Source organism: Bufo bufo, chromosome 5 (genome assembly GCF_905171765.1).
Source record: "Bufo bufo chromosome 5, aBufBuf1.1, whole genome shotgun sequence".
NCBI classification, from domain to species: domain Eukaryota; kingdom Metazoa; phylum Chordata; class Amphibia; order Anura; family Bufonidae; genus Bufo; species Bufo bufo.
In genome coordinates, this window is record NC_053393.1 from 388634793 (window position 1) to 388656605 (window position 21813).

General features: G+C 43.2%; 1 protein-coding gene across 1 annotated transcript in view; it reads left to right on the forward strand.

Annotated features, from left to right (window-relative positions):
* Positions 1 to 21813, forward strand: part of GMPR (guanosine monophosphate reductase) — a 92380-nt gene that overhangs the window by 20196 nt on the left and 50371 nt on the right. Inside the window, exons 3-5 of the mRNA XM_040432995.1 lie at positions 2918 to 3001; positions 6724 to 6897; positions 14984 to 15065. Of these exons, the coding sequence (XP_040288929.1) occupies positions 2918 to 3001; positions 6724 to 6897; positions 14984 to 15065 (340 nt within the window). The remainder of the gene's footprint in view (positions 1 to 2917; positions 3002 to 6723; positions 6898 to 14983; positions 15066 to 21813) is intronic.

Below are 21813 nucleotides of genomic sequence, written 5' to 3' on the forward strand. Positions count from 1 at the left end.
TATAGCAGTGTATGGATTTAGGCAAGGATGGGAGTTATATCTTTTCTTTTCTGCCGTGATAGAGTCTCTCAATAGAATCTATGGCTGGCAACTGTACTTTTGCAATTATACCTGTAATGTGCACTGCAGTGTACAGGTTGAATATATAGTCTGGCCGGGTTGTTCCTAAAAGAGGACCTTTCATCGGTACAAACATTGTGAACTAGGTATCATGATCTGTAGAGCGGCGCCCAGTGATCTCACTGCGCTTACTATTATCCCTGGGCGCCGCTCCGTTCTCCTGCTATGCCCTCCGGTATGTTCGGTCACTTGGTTATAGTAGGCGGAGACTGCTCTTGTTCTCCTGGGCGTCTTCTCCCAGGCTGTGAGCTCTGCGCTGCGATTGGCCATCGCTACAGCCTAAGAGAAGGAGACGCCCAGCAGAACAAGAGCAGTCTCCGCCTACTATAACCAAGTCCCCGAACATACCGGAGGGCATAGCAGGAGAACGGAGCGGCGCCTAGGGATAATAGTAAGTGCAGTGAGATCCCTGGGCGCCGCTGTACAGGTCATGATACTTAGTTCACAATGTTTGGACCGATGAAAGGTCTTCTTTAAGTGTTTAGTGAGTCTTAACTGTAATCCCTCCATGGCAGTAAATTCTGAATTGCCCTCTTACTGAAAGTTCTCCTTTCTCTTTCTCTCCCTCTCTCTCTCTTTTTTGCTGTAGATATTGCAGCAATCAAACAGAGATCTGTTAGGCCTCTTTCACACGGGCGAGATTTCCGCACGGGTATAATGCGTGAGGAGAACGCATTGCACCCGCACTGAATCCGGACCCATTCATTTCTATGGGGCTGTGCACATGAGCGGTGATTTTCACGCATCACTTGTGCGTTGCGTGAAAATCGCAGCATGCTCTATTTTGTGCGTTTTTCACGCAATGCAGGCCCCATAGAAGTGAATGGGGCTGCGTGAAAATCGCAAGCATCCGCAAACAAGTGCGGATGCGGTGCGATTTTCACGCATGGTTGCTAGAAAATGATCGGGATGGGGACCCGATCATTATTATTTTCCCTTATAACATGGTTATAAGGGAAAATAATAACATTCTGAATACAGAATGCTTAGTAAAATAGGGCTGGAGGGGTTAAAAAAATATAAATAAAATTTAACTCACCTCATCCACTTGTTCGCGCAGCCCGACTTCTCTTCTTTCTTCTTCTTTTAGGAAAAGGACCTGTGGTGACGTCACTGCGCTCATCACATGGTCCATCATATGGTCCATCTACATAACCTTGAACCCAAACCTGAACTTCAGTGAAGAAGTTCGGGTCTGGGTACCACATTCAGTTTTTTATCATGCGTGTGCAAAACGCATTGCACCCGCGCAATAAAAACTGAACAACGGAATGCAATCACAGTCAAAACTGACTGAAATTGCGTACCTACTCGCGTGGGTTTGCCGCAATGCACCCGGGACGCATCCTGAGCCAAAACGTGACGCCCGTGTGAAAGAGGCCTTAGTCTCTGAATCTTTAGGCCCAAGGAGATGGAAGGGTGGTATAGGGTGATTAACTCTATCCTTGCCAACCATACCAGGCAATGCTGGGTGTACTTAACATTAAATAACATCACAAAGCACTGCAGATGCAGGAAGTCATGACATATTTGAGGTCTAGTGGTCAGTGTCAAAACTGTATGATTTTAGCATTATTTTTTAAATACAGATAGGCACATGAAAATTAAAAAAATATCACCATAAATTCTAAAAAAAAGTTTTACACTGCCTGGCCCTGTCACTAAAAGTAGCCAGTAACGGTATCAGGATCCAATCAAGGCGCAAAAGACACCGGCCAGGACACTCGTGTGAAGAGAAGGAATTTTCTTCTTTATTGAGTTTTTTTCTTTTTATGTCAAATAAAACAAACAACGCGTTTCGGAGGAACTCAAGCTCCTTCAGCAGGTTCAAAAAAGACTCAATTTCCTTTTCTCAAATAAAACAAACAGCGTGTTTCGGAGGTACTCAAGCCCCCTTCATCAGGTTCAAAAAAGACTCAATTGAGTCTTTTTTGAACCTGCTGAAGGAGCTTGAGTACCTCCGAAACGTGTTGTTTGTTTTATTTGACATAAAAAGAAAAAAACTCAATAAAGAAGAAAATTCCTTCTCTTCACACGAGTGTCCTGGCTGGTGTCTTTTGCGCCTTGATTGGATCCTGATACTGTTACTACTTTGCCTTTTGGAGAAAATTGGGCATTCTCTCCGGCACCTTTGAATACTACGGCAGCATTAAACCGACAAATGGACACACAAATTTGCACGAAAAGTGCTAAACCTACAGTACAGTTGTGCCTATTGATAGCACAACTCTTTAAGGTGAGCCTCCATTTTTTAGTTCTATCTATTTGCCATAATCAATTAGAACATACTACCCTATGGTGCGCTTTCTTTATGCTTTCCTAGCTACTGTACGCCTATACATATAAAACTAAAAGCAGCCAGGGAGGGGCTGACCACAGAAATGAGTGGAGCTTGGGTGTAACAAGAGCAATGTTGACACCCGCATTGCACCAACGGTCTAATTTGCATATTAAGAAAACGTATCATAACTCCCGAACAGAGTCTCAAATCAACAAAAGAAAAACAGCATTTTAAAGGGGTTTTCCAAGACTTTTTAAGTTCCAGAGGATAGATCATCAGTATCTGATCGGTGGGGGTCCAACACATGGGACAATGTTGATCAGCTGTTTGAGAAGGCATCAGCGCCTGCAGTAGCCTTGCAGCCTTCTCGCAGCTTAGTCTAAGCCATGTGATGTCATGTTAATTGGTCACATGGCCTAGGTTCAGCCTAGATGAGCCCTATTGAAGTGAATGGGACTGTGCTACCCTTTAAAATAGCTAATTTTCAACTAAATATACCCCTCTTCTTTTTTTAAGCATACGCTATTTACGGCAATTCACAAGCATTATACATTAGAAGACTGGAAGAAATTTGCATCTACATCTCCTGAATGTCTTGAGGTAGGAATACTTTAATTCTTATTTAGGAGATATGAAATGCTGAGTTTGTGATAAAAATGAACTGACACTGTAAATTGTTGGCAGTATAACTAAGGGCTCATGGGCCCGATGCAAAAGTTAAAGGGGTTGTCTCACTTCAGCAAATGATATTTATCATGTAGAAAAAGTTAATACAAGACACTTACTAATGTATTATGATTGTCCATGTTGCCTCCTTTGCTGGCTGGATTCATTTTTACATCACATTATACACTGTTCGTTTCCATGGTTACGACCACCCTGCAATCCATCAGTGGTGGCCGTGCTTGCACATTATAGGAAAAGGCGCATGCCTCTCTGGTGGCCGAGACTGTGGGAGTGCACATAGGCTGCCATTTTTTCCTATAGTGTGCAAGCACGACCACCACTGATGGACTGCAGGGAGGTCATAACCATGGAAACGAGCAGTGTATAATGTGATGGAAAAATGAATCTAGCCAGCAAAGGAAGCAATATGGACAATCACAATACATTAGTAAGTGCCTTGTATTAACTTTCTGTACATGATAAATACTATTTGCTGAAGTGAGACAACCCCTTTAAGTTTGGGCCCCCTTTGCAACTTCTCTGCCCTCATACTTGCAGTTGCAGCTTGTTCAGCAGCATCTCTGGTTCTCTTAAGTGACTCACTGATGAAACTCTAACAGCCAGTGGTTACATTACAATGATTGCTCTGATTGGAGTTGTCTGCTTCCCCAATAGTGACAGCAGCAGCTCAGGTGTTTTGCCAGAAGAAGGGGGCTTCACACCACATTGTGCTTTTTGTGTAGTTCTATGCATACACTTGCCCTTGGGTAGTGATGAGCGAAGTTTACTATAATTCCATTTGGCTGCTTTGCCAAATTTCATAAAGAAATTAGCTTTGCGATGAATTACTTCATCACAAAACATATTTCTTTGTAAGTAGTCGATGCAATGATTTCATTGAACCCCTCAGAAGCCACGTTCAACACTGATCGCGGCATCTGAGATAAAAATTATGGCTTTCAGGGGTCAATCAGTTAAAAAAAATACTCACCTTATCCATTTGAGCGCAAAGAGGCTGCCGCGGCCATCTTGATTGAATATTCCGCGCAAAATCTTGTGTGGTGCGTGATGACGCCATCACACTGGCCGCACACAAGATTTTGCACAGGATCTTCAATCAAGATGGCTACGGCAGCCTCTTCACCCTCAAATGGATGAGGTGAGTATTATATTATTCGCTCAACCCTACACTTGGGTGTCAGCCAGTTCATGAACATCCAACTTCTATCTACCTAGGCAGTAGGTCCTGATATGGACCTCACATTAGTTACCGGATACCCCTACACACCAACACTACTCTAAGTAGTGGAAGGGGTGGAGTGTAATCTCCTGTATAGCTGATTAGTCTCTTCCATATAGACATGTGCCATTAGAACACAATAACCCTTACAGCCATCCATCTGCATTTTTCTCCACAGCTTCCCTTCTTTGACTATATACTGAATTACTGCTACTTTTGGCTTCCAAGGGTTAAAAATTAAAATGCAACTTCATATAGTACATGACAAACTCTTTCTAACAAAGCCAGAAAAAGTCGTGTACCTCACATGGATCCAGAGAGCTCCCCATTTATTGTCTCATGTGCTCTGCTAGACTTATTTCAAGCTGGCAGCTAACGGGGCATGTCCTTTCTCAGAGGGCATAGCCTGTCTGCTACAGCTGGTCACTGTTGAAGGATGGAACTGGGCAAGGTCCTTTAGCTCTTGCACCATAGCAGATTATAGCACCCACCTGACAGCACCCCCCAAACCCTCCCTTCCCACATGAGAATCACCAACATTTTTGGTCATCTATAAATCCTGGCTGGTCAATTTTTTTAGGTCCCAGAAAGAGGACATTTCTGTGAAAAAGTGGATGTATGGTCACCAAATACAACAAGGATGGATTAAAGAATAATTTCTACTGCATCCAATTTTTTATTGTTGTACCATTTACCTGTGAGTGATGTACAGTATATATAGTGCATATATCGTTGTACATGTATATGATGGTGGATATAGGGCAGTATATGTATCATAACAAAAGCTATGGCTGCCTCGTTGTGTGTTCTAGGTGAAATTTGAACATGGCCCTAAGTGGCCTAACTATATACACTGAACAAAAATATAAACGCAACACATTCGGTTTTGCTCCCATTTTGCATGAGCTGAACTCAAAGATCTGAAACATTTTCTACATACACAAAAGACCCATTACTCTCAAATATTATTCACACATCTGTCTAAATTTGTGTTAGTGAGCACTTCTCCTTTGCCGAGATAATCCATCCCACCTCACAGGTGTGGCATATCAAGGTGAAGATTAGACAGCATGAATATTGCACAGGTGTGCCTTAGACTTCCCACAATAAAAGACCACTCTGAAATGTGCAGTTTGATCACACAGCACAATGCCACGTTTGATCGAGCGTGCAATTGGCATGCTGACTGCAGGAATGTCTTCCAGAGCTGTTGCCCATGCAATGAATGTTCATTTCTCTACCATAAGCTGTCTGCAAAGGCGTTTCAGAGAATTTGGCAGTACATCCAAGCGGGATCACAATCGCAGACCACGTGTAACCACACCAGCCCAGGACCTCCACATCCAGCATGTTCACCTCCATGATCGTCTGAGACCAGCCACCCGGACAGCTGCAGCAACAATCGGTTTGCATAACCAAAGAATTTCTGCACAAACTGTCAGAAACCGTCTCAGGGAAGCTCATCTGCATGCTCATCGTCCTCATCGGGGTCTTGACCTGACTGCATTTCGTCGTCGTAACCGACTTGAGTGGGCAAATGCTCACATTCGATGGTGTCTGGCATGTTGGAGAGGCATTCTGTTCAATGATTAGTCCCGGTTTTCACTGTTCAGGGCAGATGGCAGACAGCGTGTGTGGCGTTGTGTGGGTGAGCGGTTTGCTGACATCAACATTGTGAATCGAGTGGCGGTGGGGTTATGGTATGGGCAGGTGTATGTTATTAACAACGAACACAGGTGCATTTTATTGATCAGATTCTGAGGCCCATTGTTGTGCCATTCATTCACGACCATGTTGCAGCATGATAATGCATGGCCCCCATATCGCAAGGATCTGTACACAATTCCTGGAAGCTGAAAACATACCAGTTCTTGCATGGCCAGCATACTCACCGGACATGTCACCCATTGAGCATGTTTGGGATGCTCTGGGTCGGCGTATACACAAAACTGTGCACATTTCAGAGTGGACTTTTATTGTGGGCAGACCTGTGCAATATTCATGTTGTCTAATCAGCACCTTGATATGCCACACCTGTGAGGTGGGATGGATTATCTCAGCAAAGGAGAAGTGCTCACGAACACAGATTTAGACAGATTTGTGAACAATGTTTGAGAGTAATGGGTCTTTTGTGTATGTAGAAAATATTTCAGATATTTGAGTTCAGCTCATGCAAAATGGGAGCAAAACCAAAAGTGTTGCATTTATATTTTTGTTCAGTGTATGTAACTGGACAGTCTCTTTAATTCCTAGGTAGACTTTTACATGAAACTACAGTATATCTTGTGAGCTTGTAAAATTACTTCCAACAACGTATGAAAGAATGTTTAGTCGGTTACTTCTAGCTTTATTTATTTTTTGCTGCGACGAGACCTTTACCTTCAGACATTTCTAATTTTATTGTGTTCCACTACAGCACGTAGCAGCAAGCTCTGGAAGTAGTCAAGCTGATCTTGACAAGCTGAGTAGCATCCTGGAAGCCATCCCTCTCATTAAATATATTTGCTTGGATGTAGCTAATGGATATTCCGAACACTTTGTAGAATTTGTGAAGACTGTACATGCCAAATTTCCATACCACACTATTATGGTAAGTTACCTTACATCACTGCCTAAATTGCTTCCTAATGCTGGGTTTGTACATGGGTATTGCTCAAATTATTGTAATATATTATTAATGTAGTATATATTATTTTGAAAAAAACTGGTTAAATTATTTTCTTTCTTATGGTGAAATGCAACTTCCTGAAGGAAGATTTAGACAATTGCAATTTGTAGTTACAATAAGCCTGTCTTCAGTAAGCTCCATAGCTCCCCCTAGTGGAAGGCAGGAAGGGGATTTGAAGCTCAAAAATCCGAGATCTGACCACTCAAAAAGGAAATGGTAGGTACACTTGAACCTTTTGTATTGCAAACAAAAAAGATCTAAAATGAAGCTGTTGACTTGAGTGTTTATCATTGACAAGACCTACAGTTTTCCAGAAGCTTTTATAAGCTAGCTCCAGGGTATATGGTACATGCTTGTGTGCAATAGAAATACATGCATCTGTATTATCTATACTGTTAAGCTTCTGTTACATAGGCTAACATACTGTATCCATTTTTTTTAACTGTATGGAATAGCATAGTGAGGCATGCAGGAAAAGAATTATACATTGCTGTATATGTGAGAGCCATTGTATGCTGGAGTACATATGCCTATATAGAGGCATACACTAGTGGCTTCCATCAGAGGTATCCTGCTTACATATTCCTCCGACATACCCTGTATATACAGTGTAAATAGACCCTAAGGGTCCATTCTGACGTCCGTAGTGCATTGCGGATCCAGCACCCATATAGAACTGCCTATTCTTGTCCGCAATTGCGGACATGCATAGGACATGTTCTATTTTTTTCCAGAGCCGCGGACCGGAAGATCGGGAGCACGATCCGGAAATGCGGATGCGGAGAGCACATAGAGAATGAATGGGTCCGCACCCGTTCCGCAATTTGCGGAACGGATGCGGACCCATTATACGGACGTGTGAATGGACCCTAACACACACTTGCCATTGGCTTCCATTGTAAAGAAATGTGTATGTCATATTAAGCATTCTCTGCTAAATTCAGTTGTATCAACAACCTAACAGGCAGTGCTTTTCAATGCAAGTTATAACAAAAGGTCAACACACCAGCAAACATGTGCCAAAAGGACACTCCCTATTCCTCATGATTCATATTGCATATTAACTTTCTTTTGAATGTCACTACAGTGCAATATGTCAGAAATGCCAGGACGCTCAGAGGCTGATGAGAAAACTGATTGGGTTGATTATTTACAATAAACTGAAGGGATTTAATTGGGGGTAATTATTGGAAAAGAAAATCTATAATTATTTTTTGATTCTTGGAACATTTATCTGCCAGATTGATTTGCAGAAAGTTTAAATATCTTGTCCTTAAAGGGGTTGTGTCACTTCAGCAAATAGCATTTATTATGTAGAGGAAGTTAATACAAGGCACTTACTAATGTATTGTTATTATCCATATTGCTTCCTTTGTTGGCTGGATTCATTTTTCCATCACATTATACACTGCTCGTTTCCATGGTTACGACCTCCCTGCAATTCATCAGTGGTGGTCGTACTTGCACTCTATAGGAAAAAAATGCCGGCCTCTTTGGTAAAGACCGCACATAGACTGGCATTTTTCCCTGTAGTGTACAAGCATGGCCACCACTGCTGGATTGCAGGGTGGTCATAACCATGGATACGAGAAGTGTATAATGGGATGGAAAAATAAATCAAGCCAGCAAAGGAAGCAATATGGATAATAACAATACATTAGTAAGTGGCTTGTATTAACTTCCTCAACATAATAATTGCTATTTGCTGAAGTGAGACAACCCCTTTAAATATTAGTTTGTTTGATCTGTTTCCAGATCATAGGTGCTTCTGTTAGATGGTTCAAAGCTATTGCCTCTGTTTAAAGTAAGACTTCCATCAGGAAGGGGTATTTTTTGTATGAAATAGTCATAGAAAACCTATTTTATTTTAGAACTTTTGGCTGTTTTTCTTTCTTATTTTGGCAATGCCATATCCAGGGGCGGACTGAGAACCCTCAGGGCCCCCGGGCAAAATAAATCAAGGGCCCCCTTACAGGCCCCACCCATGTTCTGCTGCAAGCCCCACCCTTGTCCCGCCTCCATGCCCCGCCTCCAGCCACACCCTACACAATCTTTAAAGGGTTTCTACCACCTCGTTTTGAGAAATTTAGCTGTCAGACACTAGCGATCCGGTCTGCTCTACCAAACAATGCTTTTATAATAGCTTTTTGTGCAGCCATTTCCATAAAAAACAAACTTTTATCGATATGCTAATGAGCCTCTAGGTGCTATGCGGGCGTCTTTTCAGCACCTAGAGGCTCGGTCTACCTTCACAAAATGCCGCCCAGCGCATCCCTCAAGCCCGCCCATCTCCTCTGGACTAGCGGATCGCTCGTGTCTGACAGCTAAATTTCTCAAAACGAGGTGGTAGAAACCCTTTAATAAGATTTCAAAGTTAAAGCGACACAAAAGGCACCCAGACCACTTCAGCTCATTGAAGTGGTCTGGGTACAGTGTCCCTTTTGCAAATCGAGCTGCAATGTTCTAGAGAAACTGCATTGTTTACGTTCCAGCAATAAGTCAGCCTCTAGTGGCCGGCAGCCACCTGAGGGCTTCCTGGAGTAACAGACCTTTGGTCCGGTATCTGACACTGGACGTCCTCACACTCTGCATGATGACCTCCAGGGTCAGATTTTTCCCCATAGGAAAGCATTGATTCAATGCTTTCGTATGGGGTGATCTAATCTCAGCGTCCATTAGTGAGCCTCTGTTAGAAGCAGTCCCCTCCACCTTGTACTTGTTCCACTGATCTGCTACTTGAGGGCTACGTGGGCATGAGTTCAGTCACTTCGGCGCGTGATCCCGCGAGACCCGTGACCTACAGCGGCGGGTCTCGCGGGATCACGCGCTGCAGGACGGGATTGCGCACCGAACTGACTGAACTCATGCCCGCACATCCCACAAGTAGCGGAACAATTACAAGAGGGGTGGGGAATAGCCAAATTAAAAAATATTTTGAACCAAAAGGTGTGCTTTTGGTGGGTTTTGAACTAATGGTGGTCTGTGGATGGCACTGTCGTGGGGGCTCTGTGGATGGCACTGTCGTGGGGGCTCTGTGGATGGCACTGTCGTGGGGGCTCTGTGGATGGCACTGTCGTGGGGGCTCTGTGGATGGCACTGTTGTGGGGGCTCTGTGGATGGCACTGTCGTGGGGGCTCTGTGGATGGCACTGTCGTGGGGGCTCTGTGGATGGCACTGTGGGTGACACATATATAGCACCTTATGCTATATATGTGTCATCCACAGATCCCCCCCATAACAGTGTCCCTGTGAGTGAATGACCCCCAATACAGGGTCTGGGGGCCGGCATCTGGTGTTGAAATGGCAGCGGGGCCCGGTGCAGTCACTGTATTCTATCGCACCGGGCCCCGCTCACTGTAATACTAATTTTCATATGTGAACAAGAAGAGAAATCCTCTGCGATCCTCTCCCTCTCTGTACTCACAAACTCAGTAACAGCCTGCCCGATCCCCTGAGGACGCCATATCCATGGCGAAACATGTCGGGGGGCAGCATTTAGGTTTTTAGAACACAGAGGACCTTTCATGATGAGCGTGTGCTATAGAATAGCTAGTACCTAGTGCAGTAGGTGACTGCATCGCCAAAAGGCAGCACAGCGAGAGACTGCACTGCCAAACGAATCAATCCAGGAGATAAGACAGGCAGCAGGCAGTCACCGCAGCATCTGCAGTACTAATCACGCCACAATACGGCGCCAATAGGCACCAAAATCAAGCAGCCCACCAACAATGCTATGAATTACTGTAGCAACAAGTGGATACATATATCCAATTCAGCATACTAAAAAGCAACCAGCTAGCTGAATTAAGCTACAGTCACCATTGTCAAACGGCTGCTAGTTGATTAACTGATTAATTTCTTCAGAAAAGCACTGCTCAGGTCCACCAGTGTAAGTTTTAAATTTATAATTTAAGTAGGTTAGCAATAAGTTCATTCACTAATTATTAAATTTAATAAATAAAAGTTAATTTTTACTACAAATAACACCCAAAAAAATCAAAAAGTGTACGTCAAGAGTAGGCAACCAATAGTCTCACGACTAAATGTAAAATACAATGCCTACTCTGAGCCCCATAACAGTTATGCCCACCCCCTTCACAGGAGTAATGCCCTCTGTGCCCCCTTCATAGTAGTAATGCCCATTGTGCCACCTTCATAGTAGTAATGACCATTGTGCCCCCTTAATAGTAGTAATGCCCTTTGTACCCCCTTTGTAGTAGTATTGCCCTCTGTGCCCCCTTTGTAGTAGTAATGCCCTCTGTGCCCCCTCCATAGTGGAAATGCCTATTGTGCCCCCATTACAGTAGTAAAGCCCCCTGTGCCTCCTCTGTGTTAAAAAACAAAACAAAAAAAAAAACACATTACCTACTCACCTTGTCCCGTTCCTGAAGATCACATCTAGCTCTCCCTTGCAGACACAGATCGTTCTGCAGCCCTGTGTGGGCGGAGCTTATACAGATTCCCGGGCTGCAGGCTCCTCCCACACAGGCCGGCAGCACGATCTGTGTCTGCAGACTGAATGGTGGAGCAGGGAGAAGTCTTCCTGCTTCAACATTCAGTGCAGGAGAGAAGGAGCGCGGGAAGCTGAGAGACAGGACCGCAGCTCTCAGCGTTCAAGCAATGAGAGCTTCCATCTGTATTGATGGAAGCACTCATTGCTTCTGGGCTCTGGCACCCTCTGAGAGCCGGCACCCAATGTGGACTGCCCCCCATTCTCCCTTAGCATGCCACTGATATGAGGAGTAGGTGGAGATTGGGATAAAAATATGACAGTTCTAATGTTCTCTTGACAGACCTAGATAAAGATGTCCACAGAGTATTGCATTGATAGGTGTAATGTGGGATGCTGTAATTGAGTCACCACAGGGGTTCTCTCTGGCTACAGTGATGGTCTGACTGAGAATGTCCAAACAAAGAGGAAGTCAAAGAGCCAAAGGAAGTAAAATAAAATGGAGCAACTTGAAAAAAATTATATCCAGAAAACAATTCAACTGTTTTTTTTTTTTTTATTATTACATAGAATATTCACATATAGGTTGTTAATGTGGTAAAAAATGTTGATGGAAGTGTCCCTTTAACTATTACTAAAATAGCCCTGCATTCACAGGCAGAGACATTTTTCATATTCTCTGCTGACTACCTCTCGGTTACCATTGTCTACTTTAATGGGAGAATGTGTGTAGAGAGTAGTGGAGGAACCATTACCTCACTGTCTCTGTAGAATTTCATTCTTAAACCACTAATGGACTCTAATGATCATCAGGCTGGATATTCATGAATGCAATCAATTACTACTGGAAAGCCACATAATGGGATTTTTGAACTTAATTGGGTTTCAGTACAAAACTCAGTACAGTAAGATGTATACTTTGATGGGTGTCTCCAAACAGTAACAGGTCCCTTTTGTATTAACCCTACTGTATACACTGGACATATGCTGTTATAATAAATAACATTCAATAAGTGAAGGCATAAAATTATCAAATAGTTTGAAATAAAAATAAATACTTAGGGGGTCATTTATTATCCAGAAATACACCTAAATTAGGCATATTTCTGGTGCAGATTGTGCCGCAAAGGCTATTTGCGATACAATCTGAGACTTTTCCCCGCTCACATCAGGTCTAAAAAAGTGGGCCCAGCATGGGTGGGGAAGGGAACAGGTTGGCTATTCATCATTTTCTACGCTTGGCATAGAAAATGGTCTAAATGTAAGAAAGCTAGGAAGCTGTCTTACATTTAGACGCCTCTTCATAACATCAGCGGATCCACTGCCAGATATATCGGTTATTAAGACCCCCTTAGTTTCCAAAAACTCCAAGTGTCGTTTATATTAATTTGCTTGTCTCAAAAAGTGCCTATGTTTAAAGGGTTTCTGTCACCTAAAAAATGGCTATTAAGCTGGCGGACATTAGCGATGTGCTAATATCAGCTGAACATAACTATATTAGTGCCATCTCGCTGCCTAAAGCCTTTATTGAGAAAAACAAACTTTTAGAATATGCTAATTCGACTCTAGGGGGGACGCGTTGCCCCTGCTTCTAGAGGCTACGTTCTCCCACCTCTGGCTATGCCCTGCTACACTAGATTGATAGGGGCAGGCATCGTTAGTCTCCTGCCTCCGGCCCTGTCTGCAATGTAAATTTCGCACCGTTCAGTATTCGGCGCAGGCGAAACTGCCTGGCCCTGTCAATCAAGAGAAGAAGGGGGCGTAAAAAGAGGTGGGCAAACTGAGTCTCTAGGAGCAGGTGCAACGCCCCCCCCCTTTCCCCTCTGGCTCCTAGAGGCTAATTAGCATATTATAAAAGTTTTTTTTCTCAATAAAGGCTCCAGGCAGTGAGATGGCACTAATACAGTTATGTTCAGCTGACATTAGCACATCGCTAAAGTCAGCCAGCTTAATACCCATTTTTCAGGTGACAGAAACCCTTTAAGGTTTGTTTGCACCCTCTGACACATAAACTGTGAGTCACTGTCTTCCATGAAGAATCATTGATGCACTTAATTTAGGAAATTTAGTGAATATGTCTGACTTGAGGGAAAAACTGAGCCTAGCCAAAACATTCATGCCACATGTCCAGAGGTATATAACAAGCACACACAACATTAGGAAATTATGACATCTTGAGGTCGAGACACGTCTAATAATTAAAAAATATATATTTTATTTAACAAAAGTAAATTATACAAATTATAGATTATAAAAAAATTTGAGAAAAATTACCCACTCACACTTCTGACTTTCCCCTAATTACCGGTGTCAGGGAAATGAGGGTTCAGATCTTTAGATTTCAACATGCCCAATCCATTGTTCTACCGTAGACAAACTGTTGCCAGAAGGTTTGACTTTCCATGTACATTGAAATAAAAATAGACGCTCAGTTGAAACAAGCATACTGTATGTGTTTATAGGGCTTTCAGGAGAGATAGGTGTCTCCCAAATAAACAATTCTCTTCTTTAGTCGTGGCCATCTTTATCTGAAGAATGGAAACAACTAGTAAAAAAATTAGTGAAAAATTACCGTTAGGGCATCGTTATGTTCATTTAAAGGGTTTCTCCAGTATTTTTATATTGATGGCTTACCCCAGATTGGAAGTAACACTGCAGTAACCTTTGTCTTCAACACAGTGGACAGAGCTTTGTAGTTTTGGTGCTTATTTACAGCAAAAGAGTTACTGCATAAAAGGTTATTTGCGGGGGTGCCTGAAGATTGACCCTGACCGATCTGATCTTGATGTTCTAGCCTAAGGAATGTCCATCAATATAAAAATCCTGGAGAACCTCTTTAACGTACATTGTAATGGCTCACAAGTGACAATATGTAGAATTAAACAGTCACTGCTCAAACAGAGAGTCCAATCAGTTGACTTTCACTTGGCCTTATATGAGGACTTATAAAGAAAACTTTAGAGAGTTGGAAACTTGCGACAGTTAGAGCAAACAAAGGTTGGTCTTCATCTCTGATGCACCACATATATGCCAAGCTGAGATCTAGCTTGTATCAGTAAGGGGTGCAAGGACATGCAGATCTCTCATTGTACATAGGTGTTGGTAAGACCATTTTTGACCAGTCACATTCTCTGATCCTACACACACTCAAAACCTCTATATCAGATCTTGCTAGTCTGAAGTACTGATGATGAAGTCTTTATACCTTATGCAATAATCTAAACAAACTGAAACCAATGTAAATTGTTAGACATAAAGTTAGTCAAGGTATAAGTAAGAGCAGATTTGAGCGGGTTTAATATACTTATAACGACCTTGACAATATTCAATTTATTGTATATTCTCGGACTGTGTTATGAACCGGTCCACTGGTGTCGTACTTTTTAATGCGGATACTCTTACATAGTATTCTGGATGATATTTATGTCACATATATTTACATTTTCTTAGTTTGCCGAGTAGTCCAGTAGGCTTGTCACTTTACTTTGTGCTGTTTACAAGGCAAAGATTGTAAACTGGATTTCTATTCCTGTATTTAAATTCCTAATTATTTTATAGGCTGGAAATGTGGTTACAGGTGAAATGGTGGAAGAGCTCATTCTTGCTGGAGCTGACATCATAAAAGTCGGAATTGGACCAGGCAAGTTGATATACAAATAGTTTTTTATTTAATTAATCATTTAAAGGATCCCGTTACCATATTTATGAAGAAGTGACAGACATTATGATTCCATCGGTGTGCCATTTATGCATGGTGGACTGGGAACTTAAAGTGGCCCTGGAGAAAAAACTAAAAGTGGCCCAAGTTGTAGACGGGTCCAAATTGACAGAAAGGGGGAGGCAACACAAGTAGACCGGGACAATACAAGTAGGTGGGACCTGCAATACAAAATACCACTTCACATGTAAAATAAAGAAGAATGTAGTCGGCACTGCTTGAGGTGTCTATTCCAAAATTACGGACACTGCAACATGTATTCGTGATGTCTGGTGGTGCTCAGTATATGATGAGTATATGCAATAATCCAAAGAATACAAAAGAAAGCAAACGGCACTCACTAAAAATCTTTAGGCCTTTTGACTGTGCTGTGCCCGCATCCATCTTGTTTTAACCTACAATAAAGCTGCAAAGATTTTAGGTGAGTGCCGTTTGCTTTCTTTTGTATTCTTTGGATTACAAAATACCACTACAGCAGAACCAAATACCACAGTGCAGCACAAAATGCCACCACCTTCACCACAGTATTCCACTGTATCACCATCCTGATGACAACAATACAGTTGAGTTCAGGAAGGCACCTGTGGCTGTTGGCCAGGTGCAAAGGTACCTGATATTCCTAGCATTAACTGATATTTAGAGCATCAAATCGTTATGTACCTGGCCAGCAAGGGAGGGCTCTGGTGGCCCTCTGGACATCAGCACACTGGGAAATTTCCCTGTAGGGTCTATGGCCAGTCCGCCCTTGCATTTATGTGTCATTTTGATATAGTTTTTGTAAAATATCCAGTCTATTAGTTGTAATACCATATAAGTGCTGTGAACTAGGAGTCCTGTGTATTCATGATCTTCAGGTTCTTCCCGTCCAACTGCTGCTGACTAGCATCTTTCTTCCAATGAAGAGTAATAGTGAGAAAGCTGTCAATCATGTGGGAGAGCCTGCATCTTCTGAATATGCTAGACTCTTGCTTCACAGCAACACCATATTCACACATAAAAGACACCCCACTGAATCAACATATATCACTACTACTTCATGCAGCTCTCATTTTTATACACAACTGATTTGGTATATTCATATTATTCTGAAAATGAAACTTTAAGTCTTTACATTTAATTAGAAAGGCCAGAATTACCCTCACAGTCACATTTTATACCACAATACCCAAATCTTCTTATAAATAGTAAACAGGATTGTATAGGAAAACTCTTAGGGACGGTTGCGGTCACAGATTACTGGAATTTAGAAACTATCAGATGTCTCATCAGCAGTGGGATGCAGGCTGTGTGGCTGGTGAAAACTTTATGCACCACATTGAGACCCAGGGGGTAAACGGGGAATGGAAGCATAAGTTTAGACTATATCTGTTAGACTAGATTACTTTCATATAAATGTGCACAGATGCCCCTTAATAAATGTAAATGAATGGACATCAGTGCCAGCATCATGATATTTCTTCATTGTGCTGTCCGTTTGCAGCAAGCCCTTGAGGAGCCATAGTGATAGTATCTCTGACTATAGGATGTGTCATAGTGGTTTCCCTTAGGCCGTCGCTCCCTAGGGCCAGTGTAGCAAGTGGAGGGTGCACCCTTTTTTCCTCTGAGCACTCCCTGTAGTTGGGGGCTCCTGCCTGATGGTAGTTTTTGGGTGTCCTTCATGTAGGTAGGTGTATGGGTGCCTGGCTGGAGGTGTAGTAGTGCAATGGCCAGTGTATGGTGTGGTAGGAGTCAGGGAACTAGGCCAGAGGTAGAAGAATAAACATATCTTTCTACTTGAGTGCAAAATGGGAGTTTTAGTACATCCAACAATAATCTGTGCACAGTGTAAATCCTTTTCCTAGATTGCGAGGTATGGAGGCTGGCAAAGTGGCAAGTAATGGCTCTCTTGGTATACTATCTTGCTAAAGTCTCTATCTCTACAATCTCTGGCTGCAGTGTTCACTGCATAATAGAGGTTTTAGAGGCACGTCTGGCTAGGATGTGGTTAAGAGTTTGGGTGTCTTAACTGTAGTCCATCACAAGCAGCAAAGTCTGTAACAGCTGAAATTACAGGTTACCTTGCTGACTCATACATTTGGCCATGCAGATTCCAAGTTCTTATCTTTCTTTTTCTCTCTTCTCTATCTGTAGCAGAAGCAGTGACTCATAGAAATCTGTTAGTCTCTGGATCTTAAGGCCTAAGGAAAAGGAGCACATAGACTTGGTTACACTCTCTTCACTCACTAGACTAGAACTCCCCCTGTAGACAGGAAGTATGACTAGCCCACGCCTGCAAAGAGGGGAAGAACAGTGTGATTAACCCCGTCTCCGCCAATCACACCAGGTCATGCTGGGTGTACATAACCTTGCATAACATTACACTACAATAAGAACAAACCATTTTCAAATTCTTTCTAGTGGGGCACTGCACATTTAAAAAAAATGAGCAGCACACAAACCCAAGTCAATGAAGCTTGGGGACACTGCTGTCTCTCCCACCCATGCTGCAGGTACCAGCGGTGTAGGCCCACCTCCCACTCTACTTTCCCTCCCAGCAGTCCTAACCACCGGGTAAGCTCTGTCCCTCCACACAGGCTGGGGCCTGCTTGTCAGCCTAGCTTCTCCCACTCTGCATTCAGGGCTCCTGCATGCTCCCTTCAGCTCCATCGCTCACTCTCTAACTTTTACCAGCCAACTTAAAAGGGTTTTCTACGATTTTTGAACTGATGACTTATCAGATAGGTCATCAGTATCTGATCTGGGGGGTCCTCCGTCAATTAGCTGTTTGAGAAGACACTGGCTCAGCTTTCACTAGGCCATGTGATGTCATTCATTGGATATATGAAGCAAATGGGGCTGAGCTGTGATACCAAGCACAGCCGCTATCAAATGAATGGCTGATGAAAGGGCAACTTCTGCCCGATTCATGTATTCTTAACCTTTGCTGCCTGACCTGATCTGTGCCTGACCTCCATATTGATCCTTTGTTGCCTACCTTGACCTCGGACTGTTTATCAGATTACTTGTACTGTCCCTGTCCTGACCTTGGCCTGTCCCTCTCTGATCCTCAGGGGTCAACTGTCAACTACACAGAGACTATTCCAGGAGGTAGTGGCCTGGTGATTCCCCTCAATAGGGGTCCAGATCCCTGTATAGGGGTTAAAGGGTGAAAACCCAGGGACTGACAGAAAATGCCCTTAGGATTAGCCAAAGTCAAATCTGTTCATTGACACAGTTCAACACCCAATGCTATAAAAGTGCATGTCCTATTCTGGTCCCTATATCAGGGAACATGGAGCTGGAGATCATTGGAGACAGCTGCGAGGTCTGTGTCTTAGGTGGACATACAGAGCCAGTGCTGTACTAAAAATCACCTGTGTGTTGCAGCCTCAACATGGGCGATTTTAATGTGAATGTCTGAATAAGACCTGTTAGTAAAAAGGACAATTGAAGTGAATATCCAAGTGGCAATGGACTCCTGTAGATCCTGGCCACCAAAGACCCCAAGCGGAAGTACCTTTTATGGATGAGGGATCAAGAAACATTCCAAGCAGAGCTGAGCTCAGAGTTTTGTATGGAGTTTATGTTTTAGGAAAAGCCTGCTCTTGATTTGGAAGCCCTTTTATATATTATTTTCACCACTAAAATCTATCTTATCTAAAGGATATAATGACCATCTGCTTTAGTTTATATTGCATGCAGACTTGGTTACCTACATTTACCACCAGTGTAGCATGCTGTGTGTACTTCCTCATAGGCAGCCAACACGGAGATCCGTCTGTTTATACTGCACACATAGACCTAGTTAGTCACTCCGCTCCCCATGGAACATTGCTCAATTATGATGTTTTGATGCTGTAAATAGCTTCTCTGATATTTTTCACTAAAGAGACTGCCACATCGCCTGAAAATCATTTTGATTTGGCTCATTACAGATAAAATGGACAAAATACAGTTCTAAAGCCAGCCGGCTAGGAATCTAATGTAGTTGGGGATAACCACCACCACCAAAAGTAGGGTCTGCCAATTTGGTTGTAGGTCATTATCACATCATCATAATACGGGCACATTTAGGCACCTCTATTACAACTGCAAGTTCTGACTCAATAGTGGGTCCAATGACTTGAACTCACAGCACATGTGAAACTGGCCTTAGAAAATATTCACACAGTTCGGTGGAGGAGTTTTTTTCGCAATTTGTGCAAAATCAAGGCAAACTGTAGCAAATAATGGCAATTTTATGACCATACCATGCTTACCCTAAGACCAGATTCATGCATACCTCCCAAGCACAGAGGGGGACAATATGCGCAGAGCGTTACACGTGGCACGGCAAATTTTTTCACACTAGGACACCCCTGTAACTCTGACCAAAACATAACTATACACACCCAATCCCCCCCAGTCCCCATAATGCCCCCATATAGTAATTATTCCCTCTTTGTGCCACCATGCAGTAGCTATGCGCATATTGTGCCCCATCACATTAGTAGTGCCCACACTGTGCCCCTCTAGGAGTTATGCCCACATTGGGCCCTTCACAGTAGTTGTGCCCACATTGTGCCCACTTCATAGTATTTATTCCCAGAGATGTGCCCCCTTCACAGAAAGAGAAAAAAAGTCCAGGATGGTTGGGAGGTACGGATTCAAATGGCTGTGTTTCTAGGGTGGCCACTTGCTTCACCCACAAAAGCCGGACATTATGGGCCACTCCCCCACTCCTGCTAAGCCACATCTCGACTCAGCTAGGTCACGCTGACAAAAGAGTACGTGATGACCTGAGGGTGAGCTGTGCGGGGCCCGAATGCTTCACTGATCCTCAGTCAGTCACAGAATGACATGTTGGCCTGACTGACTGGCGCTGAGAGAAGCTTCAGTCAGTCAGTTTGGGTTGCTGTCTGAGCGTGGAGCCACTGAAAAGGAGGATACCACAGCCTCCATTCAGATGGATGGGATAATGCAATAACATGAACAAAGCACAGATTGCAACTCTGTCTAAGGAAAACCCCTGGTTAAGGGGCAGGCTATCTGTAACAGTAAGCACTGATGGTGGTCACACACACTCCTTTGGAAGATAAAGATATGCAGCCAGCCAGTAGCGCAGGGGCAACACGTGAGGTGCACGGTGGACCGATGAGGGGCCAAATTATAACACACAGTTCATCAGTTTACTCACGGTTAACAGAAGGCCTCCCTGGGCTGGCAGCACAGTGTTGAGGTGGACAGCAAGAAATCCTCCGGGGCACGCTCTGTGGTAGGGAAGCATCAGCCAAGATGGTGGTTGAGGTGCCCTTGATGTTAGGGGTGCTTAGGGTGCTTGTTGCGGCTGAGTCCCTTGATGGTTTTTGTCGTGACGCCAGTACAGTTAATGGTGGTACAACCAATAGTGGTAATAATGAGGTAGACAGTGGTAATATGCAACTCACAACTTTTACTGTTGATGACTTTGGTTGTAGCAGTACAAAATACAGTCTCTTGTTGGTATTAGAGTTAATTCTGCAGATCCACTGTTTCTAGGCTTTCTTAGGCTTGATTTGAGCTTAGCCGGATATTTTCTGTATCAGTGTAATTTGGTGAGATTGCCGGAGGCTATGGTATCCTACACCTGAATATCCCAAAGGTCCTTGATGCCTGATTTGTGGCTTTTATCCTTTGGATGTATAAGTCTTTTCTGTTGTCCCTTTCTGGACTAAACTTTCATCAGAGCAGAAGTGCTAGATCTGCACTCTCTCACTCTCAGCAGACTGGCTAACTAATCAACAACCACTGACCTGTCCCCAGTCCTGTCTCACTAGGCCTGACCTAGGTATATATAGAACCTAAGTTTTATCCCCATCTAGTGGTGGGATGTATAAATTACACCTAATCTGCCTGGTAACAGGGATTTTGCAGATAAAACAGTACAAAGTCACATAGTACAGCATAATACAGTTTTTAGGGTAAAAAGTGCTTTTAACACACGTAGTGGGACGCTGCATACCCCCATGGTAAAATGTAAGTCGACCTCGACACATTCTTGACTCGATGTTGTATCTTCCTGTAAGATATAAAAATGGGAAAAGCATGCATGCATAGGAAAACAATACCATAACTCCATTCTTGTATTGCTTGTACCTGAAAGTAAAACGGGTTAGGCAAGCATATCTCAGGCAACAACGAAATGTGACAAATGGGGTAACACATTTTTTTTTTTCTGAAGACTGATGATGTACCAGAAACCAAAATTGTCCACAATGATGAAGAAAAAACTAAAATAAACATCTCAGGAGGCTCACAGGGTATGAGTCCGTTCCCTGGGCACAAATAAATGTCAAAATGGAATATCACGGAGGCTCAGGTACGTGAAAGTTTATCTCCGGGTGCAGACTTGAATGTTGCAAAACAGGCAAATAGTCCCTTAAAAAGTCCTTTAAGGAAAAATGGAACATGATAACCGTAGATTAGTCTTTTTCTGGATCTGTGGAATTCCAGACAAGTTAAGGATGTCTTCAACGTTGAATTGACAGATCTGTAAGTTATCTTCTCGGCTGCTGGAGCAGGAAATCTCCGTAACGGACTGGTGGTTGTCCTCTTGTAATCCGGTTGGATCTACGAAGCGGCTGAGACTCTTCAGACCTTGCTTCAAGGGAACTTGATGTTTCCTGAATTGCAGTAACTTCAGCTTCTGGTTGAAGTGTTGGGGTATTGGTTT